Source organism: Acipenser ruthenus, chromosome 49 (genome assembly GCF_902713425.1).
Source record: "Acipenser ruthenus chromosome 49, fAciRut3.2 maternal haplotype, whole genome shotgun sequence".
In the NCBI taxonomy this organism is placed as follows: Eukaryota; Metazoa; Chordata; class Actinopteri; order Acipenseriformes; family Acipenseridae; genus Acipenser; species Acipenser ruthenus.
Genome location: NC_081237.1, coordinates 3,426,427 through 3,448,762, shown reverse-complemented (window position 1 = coordinate 3,448,762; position 22,336 = coordinate 3,426,427). Strand labels below are relative to the sequence as shown.

The window sequence follows — 22,336 nt, the reverse complement described above, 5'->3', positions numbered from 1 at the left end:
AATTAACTGAACCAGCTAAGTCACAATGCAATCGTCAGCCAGGAAGCTCACACAGGTGCAGACTGTGAGATCACATTAGTCCTACATTGATGATTCAAAAAAGCCACGCGGGGAACTAACTCAAAGCATCTTAGTAACTTCTTTACAAATTAGTTTGAAGCATGTGATGAAAAAGCAAGAGTAAAAAATTGGAAACCAAATACCACGAATGATAAGTGGCTCAGGAGATTATTTAATATGCACACTATTTTTTCTACCTTTAAGCTGGCACCAATATTCAGTATATCTGGGGACTTAAATTCAAGTTCAATTGTATTAGCTTTTTGTTCTTTTACAATGTGCACAAAAGCAGTATGAAATCATCAACAGAAGAAACTGCAACTGCAGAGCAGCAAACAAGAACACACAGCGAATCAGCTTGCTCCCTCTCTCTCTCTCTCTCTGGTTACAGATTTTTATTTTCCCATTTTATTATTATAAAAAAATACAGAATTCAAAAGTAGATTATTGGTAACCACAAGCCACAATGTCTGAAAATGAAAATGAAAAAGCTAGGCTGGGATACACTGAAATATCGCATTTCAAAACAAAGAGCAAGTACCTTTCATTTTACAAAAAAAATACAAATAATAATATAATAAAAATATTATAATAAAACATGAAAAAAGACCAAAATTAAGGCATGCCTTACACAACACACTGCACTTTCAGTGCACCACATGGAATGCTATATAAAGCATACAACGCACATTCAATAACACATACATGATAATACCATGACATCAGTTACATTTCAGTTCGTTCCAATTTAGATCCCTCTCAGTTCTGGTAGACAGGGGAAGGGCCTGGACTGTACCATTTGGGTGGGGCAGTGGGGGGGTGTTTGTGGTTTTCAAATGAATATTCTTTCCCTTGTACATTGATATACAAATTCTGTACACACTCTGTATAAAGATTCTGTTCTATAGAATTTATATAAGGGCAATTGACACACATTTCTATACAAGTTTATAAAACATCAACCCTTTTCTTTCTCCCTTTCCCCTATAGAATATTTGTCTACAGCAAAAATTGCCTAAGTTTGTTTTTAACTTGAGGTTCTTAATACAGCACCAAATAAAAGTATTTAGATAAAGAAAAAAAACACATTCATTCATTTAGGATTCATTTTGTGATTCAAAATGTACTCCAAAAGGATTATTTTGCCATGCAAGTGAGCTTGGATGAACTGTTTCTGGTTGTCAGAAATCATTAAATGAGCGTTATTGACGATCATTTTCACAAATGTTCATTGTGAGAAATGACAGATGAACAGAATCATCTTTCAAAGGCTGAGCACAAACTTTGGCTGCTGTTATTACTATCAAAATCAAAATCTAAACTTAGAAAAGTTTTGCTTTAGATTGTCAGAATATGGGACTCACTCGCAAAAATCAATTCTGATGAAATGTAATAATTAAGAAACCCACAGTAGCCAACTCCATCTTATTGCAAGTTTTTTTTAACTCGTAAATTCTGAGATAAGAAACTGTATGAAGGCATTAGCTGAAACCTATGTCTGATTGATTGACTATTAGTTTTAGGTAAAAATTACAAGAAACAAAGCGATTTGATCAACCTGGATCAGTTCATAAGAGCGTTTTACAGCACTAGGGTAACCTATCCATTGGGTATGCTGGGATCACCCCTAAAAATAAGTGGTTTATTAATTCCAGGAGGGATTCCCCAGTGCTGTAAAATGCTCTACTAAACACAGGGGTGGGGTCTCAAGCGGAGACACGATTTCGGCTAATCTGTGGGGTGTATTATGCCGAAATGTTTGTTTGCTTGATTTAGTTTGAATGAGTTTCATTCAGATAACTTAGAAATGAAAGAAGCAAATCAAAAGGGTTAAACCTGTGTTGAAATGATCCACAGTTCCGGCACTGAGCCCAGTCGATCGTTTCAAGGATTCATCTTTTCTTGTTAATCCCCAACAGTTAGCTTCTATCGTTTTGCATGAGGGAGGTCATCCATTGCTTGATATTTTTATTTGGTTATGAGAAGAGTTTAAGTTGCCACCACAGTGATATAGCCACGTCTTTAAAAAAAATAATTATAATAATAATTATAATAAACATCATCATCATCATCATCATCATCATCACAAAAACCAGAGAGGCTGGCATAATCACAGCCCCAAATCGTCACCACGACCGACAAACACTTTGTAATACTCCCAGCAATAAAAGAAACAAACCAACGATACAAAAACAGATGCATTTTCCTACAGAACAAATAACAAAACCAAACCAGCTGTTATAGCGTTTGCACATTTGAACGACTCCAGCGAGCGCGGGTTCAATGACCGTAGCGGAGGGCTGCCGGATGTGGCAGAAACCCTTCAGCTGTCTCAATGAAGTCACCGAATCAGTGTGTGTATCCCTGTGAGTGAATGGAACGCAGGTGAAGAGAAGAGGCAGTGCGGCCCATAGAAGCTCGTCCCTAGCCCTTGCTGTTACTCCTGCACTCGCTCACTTATTTATTTTTACATTTTCTGTTAACTTTCCATTCTGAACTTTACTCCAGGGCAACTTGACATGCTAAATTTGAAACCGTGATTTGGGTTAACCCTGCCTATACCATTTAGGGTTTTATAAACCTTTATAAACGTACCCGTCTTTTTTTAATCTAGACTAATGCTCGTACCCTTAAACCGTGGTTTAACCTGGTTGCCCTTCTCAAGTGCAATAATGTGAACTGAGCTAGACACAAGAGCGTCTCATTTAACCTTCCCCTAGACTTTGTTTTAGCCAATTTGGTCTACGAAACCCAACATTTCCATTGACTTGCATCTCCGTTCCAAGATCCCTTTCAATCCTATTCATTTTGTACTTGTCCAATGCATTTGTGATATGCAGTATTACTATTTCATTTGCCAGCATGTCTGAATCCCTTTGAAATAAATGTGAATTATCTGTGCGCACTGCTCCCTCTAGTTTTATACCATCTGCAAATGTAATAAAATGTATTTATATAAATAAAGAACGGTAAGGGTCCAAGTACTCCACCCCAATCTGATTTTACATGACTTTCTCAACACTTTTAAAGTAAATTATATTTTAAGTGCTTCCATAAGCTACCTTAGCTGTAACCTCCTAAAATGATGTTAAGTTTAGTTAGTTAGGGCCCTCCTCTTCTAAATCCATGCTGGCTATCTCCTATGATTCCACTGCAAACTCTTCAAGTTTACCCCTTAATATTTATTATTTAGTAGATTATGGGTATTTGACTAATGGGTTAGCAGTTATCTGGGCCCATTTTAAATAAGGCCAGCCTGTGTTTAGTGGCCCTCCGATAACTGGTTTTAGAAATACATTTTTAAGTGTATATTGAGGAAGCTGGAATCACCCATGATTCACAGTTCCTACGTTATCATGCTCCTCATAGGCTCTCATAATAATTTGCTATTCTTTCTATTCCTGGGGTCATGCCCATATTGACAGACCTCTTTAACTAACAGCTTGACCCAAACCGACTCCGGTTCCTTGGCTTGTGGTCCTTCCCTGAGGTAAAGACTCCCAATTCCTCTCTCTTCCTTACCAATCTGTCCTTTCAGAAGAGATTATACTCCTCTATGTAGAATTTGTCCCCCATCTTCTGGAGCTAGCTACGTTCATACAATACCTACAATACCTAAATATTTTGAAGGGGTTTTGATGGGTTGAGGCCTCCTGAGCCCTTTTCAAACTAGAACAACAGTGCGACAGTTTCAGTTCTATGTTTTTTCAAGTTCATCAGTTAACGTCTAAAATCAGAAACTCTGACTACTGGACCTAAAAGGGACAGCTGACCCCCTGCCCCTCCCTGTGTCTTTCGTGCATTGCTGGTTCCATTGAAACACATTCTCAGTCTTACGTCAAACCAAATGACCAATATCTGGAAGGTGGTCTACAATTAAAGACCATTTACCACATCATGGTATCTGAAACCTCTTTCGCAGAGAGTCAATGAGATTTTCATCAGGCATTAAGATAAATAGACAATATTATACAAAGGGGGACATTCATATGAATTGGCCCATTCTCGTACTCTTGTAAACACTGCAACTAAAACGGTCCGCTGTGGCACAGAAATTCTTCCAGTGACTACATCTCACCCTGCTGAACACCGGCAGCTTTCAATATTGCTTTACGTGAAGCGTTCTTTTTGCCAACGGTTCATTAAACTGATCACTGCAAAAAGGAACTGGGACCCGGGCAGCTACCCAGGAGAGGACGCACTCACTCGATCAGCATCTGGAATGTGTCAAGAGGCTGCCTCCCATAATCCCTTTCACTTAGCGAGATCCTGGGAGGCCAGGGGGACAAAATTAAAATATGCGTCTATAAAACATCTTTTGGAATGATTGAGAGAAAGCATATATGTGTGCGTACACATGCACTGTGCTTATGTAGATTGCTGTTACAGTCTTTGTGGGGACATGGTAACCTAGCGTGAACCTTATTTTCCGGCATTCATTTTTGCAATTAGTCCGATTTTTAAGGAGTGTGAAGACAATGTCTGAAACAGTGAATCTGCACTTAAATGGAGTCAAGGACAAGGACAGTAAAACGTGTACACATACACACGCAGAACAGCAGGATGGTGTGTGTGGGGGTGAGAGGGTTTTTGCATAACAGGATCTTAGATGAGCTGCTAAAAACTTTATCAAGGCCCTAAGGAAGAGTTTGCCATTGAAGTTGGTAACACTGTGCAGTAGCTGCTTCTGCAGAGTGTTCTACAACTGTGAGACGCTTCTTCATTCTCTTTTAACTGCAGGCATCCCTTGGTTGGGTGAGAACAACGGTTTGATGTCTCGTGGTATCCAGCTCCCAGGTGGAGCAAGATCATGAAACCTTTGAACCAAACACAGAGGAGAGTCTTTGTTCCTGTAGTATCACAGAGAAGAAAGGGTTAATTATTTCTGAACAAGAAGTAGAAGAAGAAAAAGGACAAGAAGCAGGTCAGCACCAGGGAAAAGGCAGGTTGACTACCGGCTGCAAAATTTGAAAAACTGACTCAAAATGTTTTATCCTCCCGAGTGCCACATGGTGACCCCATAACCCATCACATGACAGGGTTATATTGAACGTTGCTTAAAAAGATTGGGTGTCTTTGGCAGATTCAGAATGTGCCGCATAATCCAGGTTTGAAATTGAAGGGTTACAAAACGTGAAACAAAGGTCCTTCCACTGTCCCTTCTGTTATGTCGTGAAAAATGGGAACAGGAAATGATGTCGACCCCCTGGCAACTGGCACATATAAACCAACCAGGAAAAGCACAAACGCTGAAAAACAGTCACAATTAAAAACAACAGTGTTGGTAGATGGGCTTCAAATAAAACCAGAATCCAATCCTCCCCCCTCCCCCCATTCAATCGAGGTCCATCTAGTTTGAAGAAGTTCTCAATTTTTTTCTGAAAAATGACACAAACTCCTCAGGCCTCTGAAATTGCTTCTCCACGTCTGTGTTGTGGGTGAGAAGAGGGGTTCGCCAGCCAGCGTGTGTGAACCCTCACAGTGCTACGAGGAGAGGAGGAGTGAGAGCAGCAGGGACACTGTCAGAGCCAGGGGGCACAGCAAGAAGCCACAGCCCGAGTTATCATCAGTGAGGAAGGGCTCCGGAGACTCGTACACAGAGTCATCTGAAACCAAGGGAGAGGAGAGTCAGACAGGAGAGGCACAGGATAAACATACGCAACCCTGAAGCGCTCAATCACAATTCAAAGGTAAACATAAGACACCAAGTCATGGAGAACTTTTTTCGGCTGGTTCCTTCTTCAGAAGGGGTGAGCCACAGCGTGTGTCTCCTTGACTTAGTTTCTTAGCTTTAATTTAGAATGATAAGATAGACAGGGAGACATCAGACAGACCTGAATAAAACTACAGGAAACTATAAGACCCTAATGGTCTGATTCGATTAGCAAGTAGACCAATGTTTCTGCTAAACAGAAACTTTCGACACCTTGACTTAACGTTTTGCATACCATTAGCAGAGCATGAATTCCTTATAGTCTCACAGTACAGGTATACAGACACGATGGACTATAACAGATTGAGGAAAACAATAGGGAATTTTAGAAGTTTTAGTTTCCATAAATGAGAAGGTGGCAATTAACGATTTCAACAGAATTATAATAATCATCCATTACTGATAAATTCATATGAACTACAACTTTGTTAATAAGTGTTACCAGTATTTTTAGCAGCTTTGGTTTTCAATATTTTTTGTCAGACCAGATAAGAATCAGGGAGGTAGCTGTATAATATGAGCACAGTCTCTCTAGTGTCCTGCAGTGACATACTTGTTGGCTTCACGTACACCTTCAGCCTCAGACAGGGCTTCCCAACGATGTTCAGGTGGGGGGACGCTGGAGAAGAAAACAGAAACTTGTTAGTCTCTCTCAAGCTGAGGGAACACGAAGCCACTTTGTAGCTTGGAACTTGGTTTCAGGAGACTAGGTTTCAGGCCACTGCACGGCACGCCAGGGGAGACTTGGGGTTTGATACAGCAACCTCAGACGAGGTCTCCCGGTCTCCTGGAACCAGGTTTCAAGCCGCTGTTCCTGAAAGTGGCTTTGTGTTCCTCAGCTTTAGTCTCACACTCACGCACACTGACATACTGCAAGACTGCAGACTGGCTAAACACTTGCCAAACTTACTTTAATTTCTGAAGACCAACAACAACTGTTTTTTAAAGGCAATGTATACTCTCAGGGGTGATTGTTAATATTATTACATCCAAAAAAAACACAGTAAAATAAGATTCTTCATTAAATCAGGGTTCTATATGTTATAGTGGCGGTATTAAGATCTGCCACTGTTTAGATCATTAAAATAGGTTTCGATAAATAATGAAGAGGTACAGTACCTTCACACATACACACACAAAAAAAAATAGCATTACATATTGAATAACTCTAAGTCACAAGCCCTTCGGAGATCAAACCCTCTTTGCTCAGAAGGAACTGTATTGACCTGGGAGTAAATCCTTTATCCAGCCCCCCTGGTCTGGAGACACCTTTGTGCGCATTCTGCTTCATTTCGCATTCCGGTGGTGAGCCCCATACCGGATCCTGGGGGCACTGGAGTGTACCGAACCTCAACAGGCTGCACAGTGGAGAGGCTGCTGTCAGCCAGCAATCACCCTGAGATGAAACTGAGGGAGGGAGGGGGTTGGGCGGATTGAGAACAGCACTGTGTCCCTGTGTCCTGGTTCTGGGCTCTCTATCTGTGATTGATCTGCGAATGATGATGGACAGACTCCTTTGTGAGCAGTTAACAGAGGCTGGCCCCCTCCTGTGCTCCCTTTCCCAGCCCCCAGGACCTGACAGCTACAATATTGGTAGGAGCCAAACAATCCTCTTTTCTCTCCGAAGAATAACTGCATTGAAAGACCGGCAAACAGCTTCCCAGCTCTCTGTGTGCTCCATCACAACGGGGACACAATGGAGGCGGCTGGGTGTTTCGGACTGGGAGTGCATTAAAGAGCAATTGAGGATCGGAAGCCGCTGCCAGTGTGGTGTGGCTGAGTGATCTCTATAGCAGCCTACTCGACACACTTGAACTTGCACATGTGAACTCTGAGGCCCTGGCAGGTCAACAGGGCACAGTGGGGTCATTGGCTCAGGGTCTACATTGTCAAGGTCATCTTTCTGCTCATTCTACAGCCATTCACAGCGAAGCATGTTGTGAGATTCTTTTAAAAAACAGCCGTTTCAAAACAGCACTAGGTGTAGACTGGAAGTTTTTAATTATGTGCAAATTTTAAATTCTGAAGTGAGCTACTCAAACCCACAACCTTCCACACTGCAGCCTGGGGCTTTTCTCTAACCACTGAGCTACTCAAACCCCACTGCCTTCCACACTGCAGCCTGGGGCTTTCTCTAACCACTGAGCTACTCAAACCACCTATTGACTTCACTGCAGTCCCTAGCTTTCTCTAACTACTGACTAATCTTTAAAAAAAAAAAAGAACCTAGGACCAGAATACATCCTCTAGCACAGTGGCACTGAATGCTTCAAACCAAACTCCAGCTATCTGCTCCCTGACCAAACACACAGAAACACTTAAAGAACAGGGGCCTCATTAATCATGCTTTCATTAAACAGTTTTAAAGAAAAAGATTTGAACAATTATTAAAAAAAACTGAAATAAAAGCGAAAAAGCGTCGGAATTGCATCATTAGAGCTGACGGTTCTCCCTGCTGAGATCTGCAGCCGCTTCCTCTCGGCGGGAAACCTTTTTAGCGGGTCAGAGGTTGTCATTCTCAAGGCCATTAGCTGAACAAGCTGAGCAGATTCAATCCTGTCAACCTCACAGAACACCCGCTACCCAATCCTAGACACTGAGCTAGCGAAGGACGTCTGACCCCCCCCCCACTCCAGAGTGGAGACCACATTCAGACACAACACCCCCAAACCCAATCCCAGACACTGAGCTAGAGGAGGACGTCTGACCCCCCCCCCAGAGCGGAGACCACGTTCAGACAGAACACCCGCAACCCAATCCCAGACACTGAGCTAGCGGAGGACGTCTGACCCCCCCACTGGAGACCACGTTGAGGTTAATGGATTTCATCTGCTAAAGAAGCCAGGAGGTGGCAATTGCCTCCATCAGCTTGTCCGCTAAATATGCTTTAGCCAATCAGCATAATTTCAAATGTTCTGCATGACTGCGCCTGTAACCGGGTTTGCACCGATCTCCTCCTGCGCTGGCAAACTCTACAGCGAACAAAGTGCTGCCATTTGACAAATTGACATTTTCATCAAGAAAGTAACGTGCAATCAAGTTGTCGGCTATTTTAAGCCCAAGTCCAAATCCAGGTCACCTGTATTATTTCAGAAATGGAATGGTGTACGAACCAAGGTCTTAAAAAAAAAAAAAAAAACCTCATTAACTTTCATGTGGGTCTTTTACCCGACTAGATTTTCACTTGGACTGAAGACGCAGGACTGCGGATGCTGCTACCAACTTCCAAAAAGGAATAAGAAAAACGGTATAAAACTATCAATAATGAGACCCTGAAGCCTGTCCACTGTGTGATACGCATCTCTGTCATTTCAAAATTCAACTTGCTGGAAAAGCTAATTACGGTGACCTACACATCCCCATTTAGCAAGTTTCATAACAGTAGTTTGTGAATACAATCTTTGTTTTTCTGATTTATAATAAGTGAATACACCGTGTTTAGGGTGTCACTTACTGTAACAAAAATTATTTCGCACTGTTTGAGCAGACAGAGTTGGGACAACACAGAGCTTTCACTGGTGAATCAAACCCAACCCCTACAGCACACTTGGTACAGCCCGGATACTCACAGATGTAGTAGTACTCGTGGCCCGGGCGGAACTCGAAGCCCAGTGAGAAGGGGGTGAAGAGCTGGAACTTCTCTGAGAACTTGAGGGGCCCGTTGGGGCTCTGTGGCCGGTTGCACTCCCAGCGTTTGAAGCCCTTCGTGCGGTGGTCACAGGTGGTGTAGCCGTCGTAGTTGACCATGAAGAGAATGTAGCGCTCCATGCGTTCCTGAGGCAGGGCCTCCTCATAGTGAGGGCAGTAGATATCCAGGTAGTCATTGATGCTCACCTCCACCGTGTACTCCCCTTGCTGGAACCTGTGTAGGAAACAGAGGCAGGGGAGGGCTGAGTTCACATGGACAGTCTGAAGTACAAACTGCCTGTACCCCACTGGTTTAGCTGCAAACAACTCTTTTCTTTGCAATTACCAAACAGGTTAGGCAAGGCGAACAGTATGACATTTTTGTATGTGCAGCTGGTACACCAGGGTGTAACCATTAACCTGTCCCCCCTGCAACACTCTGCCCCCAGTGGGTGTAAGAAATATCACATTTGTTCGATGATGTGCTGCAGGGGGACAGAACTCTATTGTGAGAATATCATTTCAAAATACACATTATATTAATAAAAAATAAAAACATGACATGATATTAATAAAATATTACTGCAGTGCAGGAAAATGTATTTAATCTTTCCAGAGCTGAAGAAATGTTGCTGCCAATGCCTGTGTTTGCCCCTGCTCAGTCCATCTGCGGCCAGCAATATCTCTTCATTAGCCTGCTCTTAACCGTGGCGGTTCCAGTGCCTGGGTCTTGCTCCCTCAGTGGTTAACGTCTCTGCCATTGATTGACCCCCCCCCCTCTTAATTAATGACCAGGGATCTCATCAGATTAATACAATACCCTGGCCATAAATAAGAATAAGGCAAGTCAATATGAAACTGTGTTTCACTGCGCCTCTGGCAGACAGCTTAATGGATAACTTAAAATACTTAGCTGTGGATATTGCTGTGAGTTAAAATCCTAATGACTGGCAATTGCTTTTGTTTGCTGTTGGATATTATTAAGGAGTTTAATAAAGGAACTACACATTTTTTTTTAAATAACATTTAAAACGTTTTGTACTGAATACATGTCATTACAGTTCAAATGGACTTTTCTACCAAGTCTGTGTGCTGACTATTGGCCTGAGCACCCTTGTACTTTCCTGAAAGGAAATCTTTAAGTTAAACTTTTGAATACACTACTGGATTACATATCAACCACAGAAGGAAGGCCACACCAGGATATACCTGTATTAAACATCGGGTTGGGTCACCATTTGCGTGGCATAGACTCCACAAAGTGTTGGAAGGTATCTTTCAAGTTCAACCCAAACATGAGTACACCGAGATCCAGGGATTGTGGTGTCCCTGGAAATCATTTGCACAGAATTCTGGCACGGTGGATTGGTGCACTATCGTCTTGAACTGATAGTTCTGTTCAGTCTCTGGGAAGTATCCCAGAATGCAACTGCAACAGGGCAATCCAGTGCAAAGCAACTGGTGACTGACGGGAAGATGACGGCTGCAGAGGATTGTGAACCTATCAATACGCACGAGAACCCAAACACTAAGCAGGTAGTCAGCAAGCTGCTCAGCAGTGCAGAGGAAGTAACGCAGGGCAGAGTTTAATCAACTACTGAGGGATGGCCACTTTATTAGAAACATCCTCTCCTTGAAGAAAAAAAGTGACCCACTGTGAAGATAGACAGACTCGGGAACAGAAGTGTCACATCAATTATTATTTTACGTCCTCTCACTAGTTTTTCCACAAACAAAAAGGAAGAATGCAGCCTATTGATCTGCCAGGGAATGATTTCTTGTCAAAAGGTCTCATTGGGGGCCCTCGATGAAACAAGACATGTAGCGTCACTTCACTCCTGTGAAATATCTCTGAAATGAATAGAAACGTGCGGAGCAATACCGCCTCCACAGCAGTGAAGATTTTAACTTTCCTCTCCAACTCTGCCCAGTGCTTCCCGAATGGAAACAGAAACTGCCAGTAAGGAAGTCCGTCTCCTCTCTGGAGGAGTTCTCAGCTGTCAGACTGGCAGTGGAGAGGAGACATCGTCTCTGTACAATCACAGAATGACAGTCACTGCAGTGGCGCTGGTTACATACAGGTTTCACGTCATTCTTGTTTGTTTGTTTGTGTTTATGACTTGGAACATCGGAACGCCTTATTCGATTGATCATAAACCTGACTATTAAACATATCCATTAGTGAGCGCACTTCGGTGTGGTTCGCTAGATAAACATACGTTTTTAAAAACAACTGGAAAACGCCCACTTTAATGTGAGCGCCATTTTTAAAGAACTGATGCTTTATTAGATGTAATAAATATTAAAAGATGATAATGTTTAAAAATGGCACTTACATTAAAAAATGAATGAAAAGTAGAAAAATAGCAGAGAGAGAAAGCGAGAGAGAGAGCGAGAGAGAACGAGAGAGCGAGAGAGAGAGAGAGAGAGAGAGAGAGAGAGAGCGAGAGAGAGAGCGAGAGAGAGAGCGAGAGAGAGAGAGAGAGAGAGAGAGAGCGAGAGAGAGAGAGCAAGAGAGAGAGAGAGAGAGAGAGAGAACGAGAGAGCGAGAGAGAGAGAGCAAGAGAGAGAGAGCGAGAGAGAGAGAGAGCAAGAGAGAGAGAGAGAGAGAGAGAGAGAGAGAGAGAGAGAACGAGAGAGAGCGAGAGAGAGAGAGAGAGAGAGAGGGAGAGAGAGAGAGCACCTCATTACTGACTGTAACACCCCCTGCCTGCCATTCAGTCCTGGGCCTCTCTCCAGCAGAGAGTTTTCTGCTGCTTGTTTTGTGATCTGGTTTATATTAATTCCAACTGAGCGATGCCTTCAAAACTCAGTTCCCTTGAATTTCAAGCAGAGCTACACCTATCCCCTTGTAATATTAAGTGTTAAACTAAAGTGATAGCTGCTGCTCTTGAATTAACAATAAAAAGAAGACAGCATGGCTCTCTTTCCCAACTGCAGAGAGCCGAGGCTGTATCTCTCATCATCTCCTGCTCTCCTGTCCGCAGTAAAAAGCACCCAACATTATCCCCTCTTCCCAAGGACAACCGGGGAGACTGAACCAAGAGCGGCAGCCTCACTCCCACATTCCCCAGATGCCTCTCTACAAACAGGCCTCTGTCTGTGCCTCTTCCTGCCCTGTCCGACCCCCCAGAATGGCTCTCCACGGTGGAGCTCTCATCAGTGCTAGCCCTGACGACAGAGCCCCATCTGTTTACTCATCTCTTTTACACTTTACAGGGGAAAACTCGTTGAGTTCTGAGGAATCACTATTAATGGGATTCCGAGGGGGAACATCACACTAAATGTGTATTTTTTTCCCAGATGCATGTGGAAGTGTGGCATACATAAAGGCACCTCCTTAGATTCCGAGATTCTAATACTCTTGAGCTGAAGAACGTCCTCACAGAACTGCATCACAATTGGCTTAGAGGTCCTCCTCTAGTCTAGATCCAGTATCTACAATCCCAATGGGCTGTTCAGCAGGTTTTTCCTGTCCAGTAACTAGATGTGCTGGTTTTTAACTGGCAACACTGGTTCTCAAGGCTTAAAAGAGGTACACCAATAAGAAGCTGTAGAGTTGATTTGATCAAGCTATACCCCACTGGGCTAACCCACAGCTGGACTGTTTCAGAGCATTTTCCATGGGGTGAACATGACAACTGCCTTGATCTTCACCTATCATACACTCCCAACCTCCTACAGATGTTTCCAATTGCATTTATAATCCAATATAGCTTTCTTTTTTTACAAATATTGTTAACCGTTCAGTTGCTGTGTGATTGTTAAGTGATTATGAGGTCCTTCTGTATGTGCGTGCATGGTTAGAGTATTACCTGGGAATATTTTTTTTGCTGTTATGAAAAATAAAAAATGTCATATAGGAAAATTGTCATGTCAAGTGACAGACCCTTAAGTTGTAAGTTGTATGAATCTGGGCTTTATATCCAGTAAGTAACACCCTATCCACAATACCTAAATACCCCAATCAACACACGCAGCCATTCAAAAATCGGGTTTTCAACATGTGACGATCTCGTATTTTTTAGGTAGTGTGCACAGTGCATCAGTGTGTTCCAGTTCCCAACAGAGCAGGGAGTTAAACAGAGGTTCAGACTAAACATTAGGAAGGTGTCCGATGATTTGAGTTTTTTAATCAGCAATGGGAAAGCAAGTGCTGGGATGTGACAATAAACATTCCTTCACACATTTTTAGGGTTACCAGATTTCCTGAGGGAAAAACTGGGACTTTTTTTTCTTCAATTCAATGAAGCCGTAGCAACTCTGAAGCTGTTAAAATAACAGTATATAATAACACAGGCATAGTTTAAACATCTGGTGTATTTATTGCAGATCAAGTTTTCTTTCCATTGTCAGCTAATCAAAACATGTTAAATAAGCCAGATTAGAAAAAATAGATCAACTATTACCATTTAAACATGTGATATACACATAATCAGAATTATTAAACAAATAATCCATAGCATAGTTTATTTTAGTTTTTTGAGTAGCGCTAACACACCCTAATACAATTACTTTGCTGTTAACTTGCCGAGCACACTGATAAAGTTTTGTAATTGCAAAACCGGGTCGATTTTACTGTTTTTAACCGGGACAAAAAACGAAGGCTGAAAACTGGGACAATACCGGGATGTCTGGTAACTGAATGTGGGGGAGACACAGGGGCTGCTGAGCGCCGTTAGTTTTTGGTGGGGGTTCGCCTCTTCGATCTGTAGAGGTTACAAGGTGTGTTTCAGAGGGAAGCTGTCGCTGCATGCTCAGAATCTTTTGAGTTTTTCAGTTACTATGTAAGGACAGAAAACACTGCACTAGATGATTCAACACAGCGTATTCACTTTGAAACGGAGGAGCCCGTGCTTGCACTGCCCCAGCCTCTCGCAGTAACCTTTTCCATATGTACCATGTTTATTATTTCTTTGTATGAAAGCGCTCTGCCTGCATTCTCTTCTAGCCCCAAATTTCCCTTGGTTTTGAACTTTTCACCATCAGTGCGAACGATCTGTCGAGATCAGCTGCAGCCAGTCCCCCTCGGAGCTTGAAAACTCACAGAACTCACTAGCAGGGGAATGTAACCCCTGAACTTTGAGCCGTATTTAACACATCTGTACGTGTAGAACCAATCAGTCAGCAATGCACTGCCAATCTGCAAAGCATCGAGCAGCCAACCTAACAAAGACTTCAACTGATTCATGACGACCAGTGTAATGTAGTACTGGAAATAGATGATAGGGGGCGCACTGGAGATGTAGAACAATTATTGTCCAGAGACAATCCACAGTTTTAAATATGATATATTTTACATATAAAAGTTCCTAAGCTAAGGACCTAATTGATTCTTTAAAATACATTTTTGACCTACATTGAAATACACTACAGTCAGCACTCGGATCTCCGTTACCCAGACATACGTCAGTCACATTTTACAGCCCTTGTATTAAGAATAAAATCAATCCCAATTATATATAAATGTAAAAATTAATGCACTTACCCGTCACACACAATTTCCGACTCCAGTTTCCTGATACAAAGCCCATCTCTTCAACGTCACAATTTATCTGAATATCCGTCACAGCCAGGTTTTTTTGGGGTTTTTTTTAAATTCTATTAATGCCAAATCAGTCTGTCTTATATTGTGCAGTTAAACAGCGCTTTCTCCAGTTTCACCTGACGAAAATGCAGCCAAAACAAAGCGAACGAGACAAGCAAGGATAATGTAACAGTTAATCATTAAACAGTTTTAGACACTGTGATGCATTTTGTTGCTTTTGTGCATTTTCATTTACAAGTGAACTGTGACATTAGGGCCTTATCGAGCACTATATTCTGCAATTTTGAATACTGACTTTGGATACTGTTGTAATTCTGGAAACTTTTTTTTTTTTTTTTTTAATATTTTGGTTTTGCTAAATTGCATTGCCTTTTAAATTTTACGCAGTTCTGTGCATGGATAACATTTAGATTTCATTTTGCTGTTAGGTTATTAATGGGAGATTTTACATACCGCTACAATGCGTACCGGATTTAAAAGTATGTGATATTTTCAGAATCATATCATTCTGAATTTTTTACTTTTTTATTTGACTTTTATTTAGCCAGGTGAGTCAATTGAGAACAAATTCTCATTTACAATAACGACCTGACCAAGAGGTTCGCGCTACAGCAGTAAAAATAAATAAAAAAATAAAAAAAATACAAACATATATATATTTTTACAATAGCAGTTAAAACTTGATAAAAATCACACAATTAGCAAGCACAAATATCAGTCAGCAAAGATTTGAACCTATGGCTAAAGGCTTCCATGGAAAGAAAGCTATACAACATTAGCCTAAGTTACAACGCATTCCAGTTGCTGGCTGCAGCAAACCGAAATGAGGTGCGACCAAAAGCTGAAGCAACCCCAGACAGCACCAATTTAATCCATTCACTGGAACGTAAATTATAAAATGAGGAAGAGATTAGTAGTAATTTCTGCAAATAAATAGAAGTTTTACCAAGTAAATACCGGTGAGTCAAACGTCTTGTGTATAAAGAAGGCCAGTTAACCAGGGAGTAAAGACCACAGTGTGAGTGTGATAAGGAGCAGCAGTCACAAATCTTACAGCGGAATTATAGAGGACAGCAAGCCCCCCAAGGGTCTTTTTAGAAGCCATTTTGTAAATTACATCGCCGTAATCAAAAATGGGAAGGATGGATATTTGAACTAGGGTGTACTTGGTAGAATGAGTAAAACAAGACTTGTTACGATATAGAAAGCCAAGTCTAGATTTGACTTTAGCTTGTACAGTATCAATATGTGTATTAAAAGTTAATGCACTGTCCAACCAAATAGTATTTGTAAGTTGATTTGCTCCAATTCAGTCTTATTGAGAGTTAAAATCTTGTGGTCACCGTTACAGATTCTACTGCCATTTTTTCTACTAAACATCATAAATTTAGTTTTATTAGTGTTCAGCAGAAGACGCAGATCAGAAAATGCCTGAACGCTGTCAAAACCAAGTTGCAGATCAGACACAACTGAAGACATGGAAGAGCCTACTGAGTAAAGAATTGTGTCAAAATAGAACCTTGTGAGACTCCATTTGTAACTAAGATATTGAGATACAAATGTATGTGATTTAACACACTGAACCCCAATCAGAAAAGTAATTATGAAACCATCTGAGGGAATCGTCACTAAAACCGATATCACCCAACCTTTTCAAAAGAATCGAGTGATCTACAGAATCAACTGCCTTTGCTAGATCTATAAAAATAGCAGCACAAAATTGCTTTTGTCAATGACAACGTGGGTCTGGCCTATCACCCCCTTTAAAAAGGGGTAGGAGAGTAGCAGATTTCCATATTGCAGGAATTTCAGCTGTTTTAATTGAAAGATTAAATAAAATAGCAAGAGGCACAGAAATTATACTGATTTTAAAAAAACAAAAAACGGATCAATTTCATCACAGCCTGCTGACTGACTTCGGATCTAATTGAAGTGCTCTAACACCTCTGCTTCTGTAACGGCCTGCAATGTAAAGCTAAAAGGACAAGGAGGTAGTTCAATGTTAACAGATCTTACCAAGTCTAAGCTGGGAGTATTGTTCACTATGGTTCTATCAAACGTGTGACTTAAATTAAAATACTACTTCTGTTACAAATATAGTACTGTACCAACAAAACCAATACAGTACATCTAAATGGAAGCCGACTTATTTTAAAACACAGTCCTTTCAGATATGTATTTTTGATATTGTCTGTTTTGCAAGGAAGGGTTACAAGGGTTGGAACGGGTCAAAATGAGATAATCAGATATGCGTCACATGTGCTTAACCGTCACTGAAGTCCAAATTTTATAGGGTCGGATATGTGAGTGCTGACTGTAGTTGATGTAATTAAGACATGGTTGAAGCATGAATGCAAACATATTTAGACTGTATCCATGACACAGCTAAACTGTGTGAAAGACACACTGTGCTTTTCTAACCAAATTAGTGTGACTGGAATAGCTGCCTATCTGTTAATAAGACAGGTTGCAGGTGAGTCGATATTAGCACCAAGAAAGCAACAGAGGCGACACGTCACTGGAATTTGTCATTCTGTGAATATTGGGTCTAGGAAATGGGATATATATATATTTCATGTTTTATTTCGTTGCTGCAGTTTTGCCATGCATTTACCATAGTTTACCCTGGTTTGCAGTGTTTATTAATATGCTTTACCATACCTTGCTATGCTTCCCTTTGCTTTACCACACTTTCACTGTGCTTTATTACACTTTGCTATGCTTTTACAACAGGGTTGTTTCCATTGAGAAAACCTTTAAGTGAGCATACTCAGGATTCGAAGAATATGACAATAGAGAAGTTTATTTCTGCAAATATACACCGTGGTAGTTCCGTTAAATTTAAAACAACATCCATAGTAAATATTTCATTTCACTTTTAGATTGCTACAGATACAACCATTGATACAAGATTCAACATAAAACCGTTTCTGAATGATTCCCAGAACCACTCTCAATGTTCATTTTACTTGCAGTCCATTCATTTTGCCCTGAACTACAGCATTTAACTATTGACCTAAGCTGGGTTCAAACCCAGGCCTCCAGAGGCTAGTGTATTAAACCACGGTGCCACCAAGCCCCCACCACACATTCCCAAACACAATAAACGTCTCTTCAGCAGATAACCGGTGTGAAATAGGAAATGAGTCCTAAAAATAGTCACATAAATAAATATTCTAATAGGGATCATGAATACGAGCGATGAGCAGGAATGAGAAGTCGCATCGGGAGCCACAGGCGGTGACCTTGCCCAGGGCGATGTAGCTTCAAACACGCCACAATCATTTTCAATTGGATTTCAAGAGCGCGACAACTTAGAACTTTGGCAAAACCCATTTCTCCAGCCGCAGTGCTATAAATCGGAGTTGAATTGATGTCACGTCCTGTGTTATTGTTGGGCTCCATACCATGCGCAGTGCAGAAGTGTCCTGGGTGGTGTACTTTATCCTGTCATTTTTCTCTGACTTGCACATTTGTTTTTACAAAACCTTTCCATTTAAAATGTCTGATTTATATAAATAAATGCTTTTTTCGCTTTCCTGATTTATAAAACAGCAGTATATAAATATTGTACTGCTGGTGTAATCAGAGGTATTCATTTCCAGCCCATAACTATTCCAGAAGATAATGAGACTTTAACATTATATCTCCAGGTAGGAAGAAAACTAAAATCATTAAACATGGACCACATCTACCAATTTTGCTTAAATTAAAAGAATTCAATTTACAGTTGAATTGTTTTTAATCTTAACCCGTAGTTATGCGTTGTGAATTGACTGTGGATAGGATTAGGGTTAGTTCAAGTTCTAAATAAACCCCTTACTGTTATAATCCCAAGTGTTATTACCAACCAAAGCATTCCAATAATTCACAACAAACAATAAGCTAGCCAAAAATAAATAAACAACAGTTAAAATGAGCCAAACCATCACTTATTACTTCCTGTCAGATTCACTCCCCTGGCCCCAGCCTCACTCTGATCCAAGTGAGTCTGACCTACAGCACAGGAAGTGATAAACCGTGGTTGTCTACAGAAAATTCTGATCATCCCTTATTTCAAATGAAAGATTAGTAACAAACACGGCTGCAACTTCAAATAAGAGCGATTGGTATGACAGAAATGATTGTGCATCAGCAACATGTACAGAACAACTCAACGTCTGTTTGCGAGAGGCCCGGGACGGAATGGCAGGCAGTTCAGGATAGCACGGAGGTGCTCCTGCTTGGCTGTAGCGCTTTGTTATCACTAACACACCCTTGCTAACAAGCTCCAATGACAGACTACCCCCACCCCACCACCACCTACACAGCATTGTGGGAGGCCATGTCAAAGAGTGGGTCTTCCATCATGTCCGCTGGTGGTAACCACACTTTGCACCCGGGGCTGCACCCACCATGGAGGCCGCGATCCGCCCGAAACCGAATCCGTGTCGCTACAAGGAGGAACAAAGGGGGCAGTGTTGTCACCGCGCGGCTCCCAGGCAGGACTCCCAGATGTGAGATAAAAGATACAAGCAGAGGAACAATGTTATCTGCAGCTTGTATCAGCCGGGGTGGGGGGGGTCGGAAACCAGAGCCTATTATTAGGAGGCTGGTGAGCCTGAATAGCTGATCAGGGCAGCAGACAGTGGTGCTCTATTGTGGACTGGAGCTGTGAGGTACAACACAGTGGAAACCATACCCTCGGCATCCACGATTCCCAGGCTCGCCTCGGCTGTCCTTACCTGTGGCTCGGCTCGCTCTAATTGCGAGGGATGTCACAAGGCTGGCGGTTTTGCATCAGCGGCTGCACTAAACCAGGTCTGTGAGATCAGGGAACACTCCCTAATATACATGCTTAAATAGAACTCTGAATGAACAGAGATCAGTGGCTGCGTAAAACAAGTGGCTGATTATTCAATAACTACATTATTTACCCAAAGGTAAAGCCACATTTAAATGGTATTTGCAGCTATAATGCAGCTGTTTAAAATAAGTTATGTCATCCAAAACTAGAGATGCCAAGGTCAGAACGTACAAATGAGTGAAATCAAAAAAAAAGAAATAAAAAAATCCAGGGAGTGAGATTTGGGAATATTATTTAAGGAGTGAAACTGCTAAACTGATGCCAAAAACGTTCCTAAAACAGGCGTGATATGACTGGCACTATAAACCACTTCACAGTGCAAAACACTAAAAGAAACTTAAGTTTACTGACAATTATTTCAATGCCTGGAAGTCTTCATGTTGAAATGTTTGTCTGTGAATTTATTACGTTTCAATGACATAAATATCTCCTTTGAGCGGACAAAAATGAAGAACCTGTGCCATTAACCTTGAGTGTCGGGCCAGTAAGAGCAGCCACTGACTGGACAAGAAAAAAAGGGGTTTAAATTGTTCTGGAGAGGGAGACGTGACCGTCCCTCCGTGAATACAGCTTTAGATTAATTCGGGAAATTCTGCAGGACAATATAGACTTTTAAAGCACATCAGTAAGGACTAGAGCCTTTACCTGAGAATTGTGTCTACAAGTTTCACATTTAACATAACTACCATAATGCTAAATTAATTTGCAGCAATGAACATGTGTTCGATTGTCACATTCTTATTGTTTCCATGTGTATCGAATCCTACACAGGCCAACAGTTTTGAGGTCATTTCTCCTACTTCACGAAGTCTGAGATCTGCTGTCTAGCACAATGAAGAAACATCAAAAAAGTGCCTGCCATATGTAGCACACACTTTTTTGTCCCCTATTAGTTGGTCACGCAAACAGAATTCTTGACAGGTATTTTAGAATGTACAAAAGCTCCCTGCTGCAGCGATCCTGGTGGGGAACAACAGAAGACCTGACTTTGCAACTCTACAGACACATGTAAAAAGGTAAGTGTGTGCGTAGTACTGTTCACTAATGTCTCTGCTCTTGTTATGGTTTCTCACTCTGTATTTAATATTCAGACTCCTCTGTCTCACACCGCAGTGCTCTGTCTCTGATGTTACAATTCTGACCCACTTATTCTCCCCTGTCCCTGAAGGGGGGGAGCCTGGGGTTCAGGATCAAAGGGTACAGCTCACACCACACACAGCGGGGCTGCAGCGCTATCCACAGGACAGTCTTGGAAGTGCGCTTCTGTCTATCGCTTTAGACAGTTACTGCTAGGCAGAGCTATTAAAAGCTATATTAAAATCACCGCAGGGTGTTTTATGACGAAATGGTATTTAAAAAAAAATAAACAGCCACTCTCAGTAGTGCTCGGTTTAGAAATACTAAAAGAAACTAATAAATTAATTCCATGACAGATGTCTTTCTCGGTGTCTGAAGATTGATTCCTATCTGTGCTGTTATTGGATTTGAATACTTTACAAGACACAGTATATCGAATCTCCAGAAGAGCACTTTTGGGCAATAGCAGAAAGAAAAAGGTCAATTCACTTTTTGGATGATATAAAAAAGCACTGATAATTAAAAAAGGGAAACAAAAACACACCAAAAAATAGAAGTCCTGTATTCTGTATAAAACTGTATATGCATTTCAGCAACTGTTTCATTTGAGATTTTATTTTCAGAGCAAAAACAGTGCAGACTATGGAGCCAAAACACATTGGGTCTGATTTTCCACTGCGGTCGAACTGTCATCCAGTTATATGAAGGAGGCAATTTGCCTGTGATTTGCCCTTACAGGGAACCATAGGTCAGGCCAGTATGTATAACCTGACGTTCTGTGTGATTTAAAGTGGACTTGACCATCTTACTTTGTTGATTTTAAAAGCAATGTATCCATCACTGGCCCTGGCTGTGTGTGTCTGCCTGCCTGCTGTGGATCAATGCAGGGTCATTGACCTGCCTGGTTCAGACTGTGTTGAAATGACAGCCCACTTCTCCCTATTGATTAGCCCCCCGGCCAGGGCTATGGACAGATGTAGTGTGTCTCGAAGGGGGGCAAACACTCCTTTGGAGGACGCATTAACACACCACGTGAATTCTGACAAGACAGCAACTCCAGAACTGCACTCCTGACTACCACTTATTATGGACTTACCTAAGATAACATTGGGTAGTGCACATTTACTGCTAATCAGAGCCTGTGAAACCATACCTGTTTGTTTGTAGTCCTCACTAAGCATGAGAAGGGCCACCACCAAACTGTTTGGGGCCCACAGAGTGATCTACCTTTATTCCCCAAACAGCTTTCCACACTTCCCAACTACATTAGCCATTGGGTCTTATTTTACACTGTGACATGATGTATTTAATAAAGTTAAAAACAGATGCTGTAACTGTATCTAATTCATATTTGACTTTTACTCCTAAATTAGACAGAACTTCAAGTCTCTAAAACAACATTTAACTTAAATAAATTATCGGTTTCAACACAGCTTAAGAGGGGAACGATGAAAATATGGCATTG

At 41.5% G+C, this 22,336-nt stretch overlaps 1 protein-coding gene across 1 annotated transcript in view; it reads right to left on the bottom strand.

The window, feature by feature from the left end:
• Positions 1 to 445: 445 nt before the first annotated feature.
• Positions 446 to 22,336, bottom strand: part of LOC117401230 (ephrin-A2) — a 106,244-nt gene continuing 84,353 nt past the window's right edge. Inside the window, exons 2-4 of the mRNA XM_034001771.3 lie at positions 9,343 to 9,635; positions 6,327 to 6,392; positions 446 to 5,666 (exon numbers count right to left, since the gene is read on the bottom strand). Of these exons, the coding sequence (XP_033857662.3) occupies positions 5,545 to 5,666; positions 6,327 to 6,392; positions 9,343 to 9,635 (481 nt within the window). The 3' untranslated portion in view covers positions 446 to 5,544. The remainder of the gene's footprint in view (positions 5,667 to 6,326; positions 6,393 to 9,342; positions 9,636 to 22,336) is intronic.